General features: G+C 47.7%; 1 protein-coding gene across 2 annotated transcripts in view; it reads right to left on the reverse strand.

The window, feature by feature from the left end:
• Nucleotides 1-5,028, reverse strand: part of Trafd1 (TRAF-type zinc finger domain containing 1) — a 17,085-nt gene extending 12,057 nt beyond the window's left edge. Inside the window, exons 1-2 of one of the 2 annotated variants that reach the window (XM_050159044.1) lie at nt 4,933-5,028; nt 3,445-3,502 (exon numbers count right to left, since the gene is read on the reverse strand). In XM_050159044.1, coding sequence (XP_050015001.1) covers nt 3,445-3,491 — 47 coding nt within the window. In that variant the 5' untranslated portion in view covers nt 3,492-3,502; nt 4,933-5,028. Of the gene's footprint in view, nt 1-3,444; nt 3,503-4,368; nt 4,866-4,932 lie in introns of those variants that run through there. The other variant, XM_050159046.1, reaches the window with a different exon arrangement.
• Between the last annotated feature and the right edge of the window lie 1,701 nt (nt 5,029-6,729).

The raw sequence follows: 6,729 nt of genomic DNA on the forward strand, positions 1-6,729 counted from the left end.
CACAGTCACAAAAAACCAAAAAAGAGAGAGAGAGAGAGAGAGAGAGAGAGAGAGAGAGAGAGAGAGAGAGAGAGAGATATTTAGCTTCATTATTTTTGACATGCATGTATGTATGGGTATGTGCACATGAGGGCAGGTGTCCATGTGGACAGAGGCATCTGATTCCCCTAGAGCTGGAATTATAGGTGATTGTAAACCACGAGATGTCAGTGTTGGGAACGGAACTCAGGTCCTCTGCTGGAGTGGTGCATGCTCTAACCACTGAGCTATCTCTACAGCTTTCAAAAGCTGCAATGTAAACAGTTCCTCAGGCTGGCCAGCAGGCATGGGCTAGGTCAGTCTGTCGCGCTAAGCTGCTTTTCATCTTTAAGTTGCTCTGCTCTGGGTAACCTTGTTTTCACTAGCTTCTCCCTTGTGCTGTTTGAACTCCCTTAACACAGTTATTTATACACTGTCCCAGGCCTTAGAGTCCTTCAAATTAGAACAGACTGAAAATCAGGATGTCTCAGCCAAATGTCATTTTGCTTCTCAAGTCACATTTTCTTACTTTATCCATGCCAATGATGACAAAGCCACTGACTTACAGACAGGCAAATGATGCATGGAGAGTCTAGAGTGGCAAAGAGGGAATACCAGTAGAAAGCCACTCTCTAAAATGTGTCCTCCACCCATGAGGGCAGGGCTAGCAGCAGAGCAGAGCAGACTCCTCCACCAGCACCTCCCACCGCCATGTGGTAAGTGAACAGGCACACCACACTGCAGTTCCACTCAGTGGATAAAATGCTTGCTGTGCCAGCACACTTGAGTTTAGATTCCCAGACACATGTAAAAGTCAGGTATCATGGCAAAGACAGATTTGGGGCTTGTGAAATGGCAAGATGCCCACTACACATGTACACAAAAAGAATAAAAAGTTCCTTCTTCATTAGTTTTCAATAAGAGTATTAGTGCAAAGTGTGGGAAGATGGCTTGGAGGATAAGAGCACTCACTGCTCTTACAGAGAATCTGGAGTCAGTTCCCAGAACTACAACGTGGCTCACTACTACCCATAACTCTAGCCTAAGGGGACCCAGCGCCCTCTTCTGATCACCATAGGCATGAGGCACACACATGGTGCACATACATATATGCAGACAAACCACTCACACACATAAACAAATCTTAAGTGTGTGTATGAATGGAGTCAGGAGCAGTGATGCATGCCCATAACCCAGCACTCAGGAGCTAAGGCAAGAAGATCAAGAGTTGGAACTAGTAGGCTACAAACCAAAGTCAAACAAAGCTAGTCTGGGGCCACACAACAAAACAAAGGAGGAAGGAAAATTCTTGAGAAAACCACAGGAGGAAGCAGCTACTCTCGCCTCCCTGCATAGTTCTCATTCCAACAGGCAAAGGCACTGCATGATGGAAATCAAGAACCCAGTCTGTCAAGATGTCCTCTGAACCACAGTAAGCAGCAGCATTCATATACCCTCTTACTCACATACAAAATATATGGTTTGGGGGTTTTGTTTGGTTGATTGGGGTGTTTGTTTTGTTGTTGTTGTTGATTTTTCAAGACAGTGTTTCTCTGTGTGACCTTGGCTGTCCTGGAACTCACTCTGTAGACCAGGCTGGCCTCGAACTCAGAGATCTACCTGCCTTTGCCTCTCAAATGCGGGATAAAGATGTGCGCTGCCACCACTTGGCTTGACACTGCAAATTCTCTTTTGGGGGGTGGGAGGTGAGACAGATTTTACTGTGTAACAGTCTTGACTGTCCTGGAACTCACTCTGTAGACCAGGCTGACTTTGAACTCAGAGATCCACCTGTCTCTGTCTCCCAAGTGCTGGAATTAAAGGCATGCACCTGCACCACCCAGCAAATCTATGGTTTTTTTTAGGTTTCTCTTTCAACACTTGGATTAAAACATGAAAATCCTAAATTTAGCATCCAAGACTGTGCTGCACAGACCTCACTAGCAGTCTTCCAACCATGATACAATAACAATTAAACATGGCTGCCTTAGGAATTGGTTTCCTGCCACCATGCTAGCACATGCCCCAGGTTTAATCCCCTGCACTCAAAGTGGGGGAAAAGGAGGTGGTGGTAAGGAGGCATGGTGGCTTATCCTTTAATCCCAGTCCTCGGGTGTTCTGCTTCCTGAGACGCCCTGAGTCTGCTCCCAGTACTGGACAAGTTCATGCTGTAGCTACGAACAATAGGAAGTTCACACCTCCAGACCCAATGCTTGGAAAGTAAAGATTGAAGGTCTGTGATTTAGGTCATTTTTGACTATTCGCTGTCTTTGAAACTAGCCTGAGCTACATGAACCATCTCAAAAAGAAAAGCCCAGCATGTAACTTGTCTTCCCAGAGCTCTGAAGGTTACATATCCAATACCAGGCCCACCTGGGCTAAATACCAAGACCCTGCCTCCAAACATCCCACAACTGAAAGAAAAGAAAAGTTTATCCTGATCTGCTTAGCTAACTTTTCCATCACTACACATAGAGCCAGTTCACAAAGACTGTCCCAAGCACCCGAAGATAACCCTGGGACCACTCGGGGAACTCCTTCCTTTCACACTGGGAGAGGCAGGTGGATCTCTGAGTTCAATGCCATCTGTTCTGCAAAGAGTTCCAGGCCAGCCAGTGAGACCATCTCAAAATTAAATAAATAGAAGCAAAATATCTACTTTTGTAAACATAAAAAAAAATCAAGTTTGCTTATTATATGTGAATAAAGACTGCAGGGACAGAAGGTAGCTCAGTGACAGAGCCTGCCTACCACACACAAGGCTGCATACAATTCCCACCACCACCTCCAAAAAAGGTGAAGAGTAAGGATTTTTATTGTTGTTTTTTTTTTTTTTTTGGAGAAGGGGCTCCCTATATAGCATGCGGTAGTCTAGGCTGGCCTCGAACTCACAAAGGTTTTTCTGCCGCTGCCTCCAGAGTGCTGGAATTAGGTATGTGCCACCCCACCCATCTCCAGTAGCTTTTTTTAAAAATTTTATTTATTTTATTCTATATATGGGTGTTTTGCCTGCCTGCATGTCTGTACACATGTGTGCCTGTTGACCAGAGAGGCCAGGGCCATTGGATCTTCTGTGACTGGAGTTTGAGATGGTTGTGAGCCACCACCGACTGGGCTCTGGTAACCAAACCCAGGTCCTCTAGAAGAGCAAACAGTGCTCTAACCACTTAGCCCTCTCTCCAGCCCTAGTCTTTTCTTGATAAGTCACCCATTAAAGGCAGGACAGAGTCCCAAGCCCCAGCTTGATCCATTCCAATCCTTATTCTACCCAGGAAACCTTACCACGTTCTAAACAAGCAATTTTCCCAAGTGGTTAAAAGGCCCTAGTTCCAATGACTTGCACAGTTTACGGTCACACCCCCCAAGTCACAACCTGCAAATAAAACACCCAAGTCTTTACAGAGCTGGCATGGCCTCATGTCTTACCAGTTGTCACACAGCCGAGCAGCCTGGTCATCTGGAAACTCAGCCATCTTAGCTCTTCCTGGAAAGTGCAAAGGAAGAGATGTCACTTTCTGTTTCATTTCTGCTTCAGGGATGACATGCAAAAGAATAAACACTCGGGGCATTCCTTTCCACTGGTTTTTAAATTTCCAATAAAAAAAAATGAGACTTATAAAATGTTGCAAAAAAAGCTTAAAATACAAATAATTCTCTTATGGCCTTCACCCGACTGCAGTAAAAGTTAACATTCTTAAGTCCTAATATTAATTTTAAAAATAACTGTAACTAATCTATAGACTTTATTCAAATGTCAGTGAGACCACCAGTCTCCTTTTCTGGTTCAACCCTGAAACACATAAAGCACTTAGATGTTGCTCCTCTGATTTGAAAGCCCTCTAGTTTTTTTACTCTCATTGCTTATTCAGCTAATTAGTACCTGAATCACAGCTTGCTAGTCACTAGCAGTTAAGAGTAGTTCCTAGCTACCGGCTAGTTATTTTGTAGAGAATCCTTCAGTCTGGGTTTGTCTGATGTTTTTTTGGGACTAAATTCATGCTATACACTTTCGGCAGGAGTATCATTGCTGTGATGAGCCTCGGCTGAGGCTCAGGTAGTACAGGGAGGGCCCTGTATTCCCTGACCAGCCATCAAACTGGGCATGATGGTACATGCCTGTAATATTACCACTAGGGATATATGGAGGCAGAAGAATCAGAAGTTCAAAACCTTCTTGGCAACATAGTAAGTTAGTTAAGTTCAAAGTCAACCTGGGATGCATTAGACCCTATTTCATAGAAAACACAACCGGGGAAAAAAAAAAGGCAACAGAGAACTCATGTTGGTACATCACATCAAAAGGAACAGGATGACTAGTGAAGCTGCCTGCTTAACTGAGATGGGGCCTACCATGGTTTTTCTCTGTCAAGTTTGAGGCCCTCCCACCCGGGCACGCCAGGCAAAGTCCTTTCTCTCGTCTTCCGTTCAGAAGGCGAAGCGCTGTCAACTGCAGCGTCAATGTTTACATTACTCCTTCCCTTGACACAGAAACAGATTTAGGTACTGACTGCTAACAGGGCGCCAGGCTGATCTGGGCATTGTCAAGCCACCTGCCATTCTCGGTGGCCTGGCAACCTGAAACTATTAACGAATTAAAGAGTCCAATGTCGCAGAGCCCAGAAAACAAACAAATGAATCTAGGTAACCTAAGGTGAGTGTCTAAGGGAAAGCTCGCAGACAAAGCGGGCTGCGGGGCGGACGGACCTCTAGCGACGGCAGGGAAGGCTCTGCGGGCGGGAGGCCCGGAGAGGCAAAGGCAAGGCCCGGCCACACGCCACGACCGCGCCTCGGGGAGCAGCCGTTCTGCTCTCCGCGGGTCGGAGCGGTTGGAGCCGGCCCGACCTCCACCTCCCGCCGGAGCCTCGGCCACCGCCGCTGCCACCCGCCCCGCCCCACCCCGCCGCCCACGTTCACCTCGGAGCCCAGCGGGAACGCCGCCGCCGCCACAGACGCCTCAGCCGCCCCGCGCCAACAACGGCCCAGCCACGGGGCTGCTTCCCACCGTCACCGAGGGGCGCGCCCATTGGACGGCCGCGGGGCAATGCCGGACGCCCATTGGTCGGCAGAGCTGCCGCTCCCTCTGGCCCACCTCCTCATTCTCATTGGCTCACGGAAACTAGGGGGCGTGGTCTGTACGTTCCCCGACCCCCCTCACCTAGGAAAGCTGAGGCCTCTGTGGACTCAGGCACTGATTGAATAATACTGGGCCAACATTCCCATCCGATGTGCCCAGTAAGACGGTGGGTGGCATTTGTGCCTTGTCATGGGCCGTTAATACCCACTTGCCATCCACTCGTCATTATCGCTTCCTCGTGCCAGACCTCTTGGAGGCGCTGGAGACTCGGATGCGACAGCCAAAGCCTCCTCAGGCCTTGGTGGAAAACCTTACCTGAGCATCTCATACTTCATGGATACAGAGGTGAAAATTCGAAGTCTGACCTAGCTTGTAAACTGCAAAGAGCACACTTGAGCTGTGTAGAGGGAGAGTGGCTCCGTGGTTAAGAGCGCTTGCTGCTCTGACAGAGGACCCGAGTACAGAGCTCAGCAACCACAACAGGTGGTTCACAACCTCCCCTATGTCCAGCTCCAGGATAGCCAATGATTCGGTCCTCTGCAGGCAGGCAGACAGACAGACTGACACAAAAGCAAAATATTTTTAAAATGTTAAAGAGAAAAAGCAAAACCCTGAGACACATACCTTTAATCCCAGCACTCTGGCCTCAACTGCCTATGCTCCAAGGTTGACCTCATTCAATATCCTCCTGCCTCCATCTCCCAAGTGCTGGTTTTGCAGGCTTGTGCTACCTCAGCCAGCTGATTGCCATCTGTTTCTGTTTCTCTCAAATATTTGAAATTAGAACTGTGGGTTTGCTGTTGGCTCTGCTGCTGTGGTTACCCATGTTTCTGTTTTTTGTTTTTAACTGACAAACTGTTTCTGAAAGTGACAGCACCATTTTCATTCCCATCGGGAATGGAGGAAAGTTCCAGATGCCCCACATGTTCCCAACGAGATATAAATACATTCAGAAGAAATAAACAAGAGAATGGCAGTCCTGTCTCCTGGAAACAATCACTGTCCTCACTGGGAAGGTGACTCAGAGGCTCCCTCGGATTCAGAGTTTCCAAGGGAAGGTCAGCAGTGATGTGGGAAGGCTGACTGACCACCTCAGGGTTGGCTTAACCACTTGCCTTTGTTAAAAATGAAAGTTTGGGGCTCACTGTGAACACATTTAATTCCAGCACTTGGAAGGCTGAGGCAGGAAGATGGCTGTAGTTCTAGGCTAGCCTGATCTACATGGTGAGACCCTCTGTCCAAAAAAAGTCAACAGTCCAGCGTGGAGACGCCCACCTTGTTCCCAGCACTCAGGAGGTAGAGGCAGATAGATCTCGGGGAGTTCCGGGACAGCCAGGGCTACATAGAGAGACTCTGTCTAAAACAAAGACATGAATGGAGAAGGAGGCTAACAGAGAAAAGAAAAGAGATCAGTAGAATGGGGGTCACAACAGAGGGTAAGTGAGTGTACAACCACTCTGGAAAGCAGTGTGGCGGTTTCTCAGAAAATTTGGGATCAACCTACCCAGGGACCCAGCAATACCACTCTTGGGAATATACCCAAGAGAGGCCTTATCATGCAACAAAAATATATGCTCTACTATGTTCATAGCAGCATTGTTTGTAATAGCCAGAACCTGGAAACAACCTAGATGCCC

The sequence above is a fragment of the Alexandromys fortis genome, unplaced genomic scaffold, assembly GCF_014885135.2.
Source record: "Alexandromys fortis isolate MF-2015 unplaced genomic scaffold, M_Fortis_MF-2015_v1.1 scaffold_90, whole genome shotgun sequence".
NCBI lineage: Eukaryota > Metazoa > Chordata > Mammalia > Rodentia > Cricetidae > Alexandromys > Alexandromys fortis.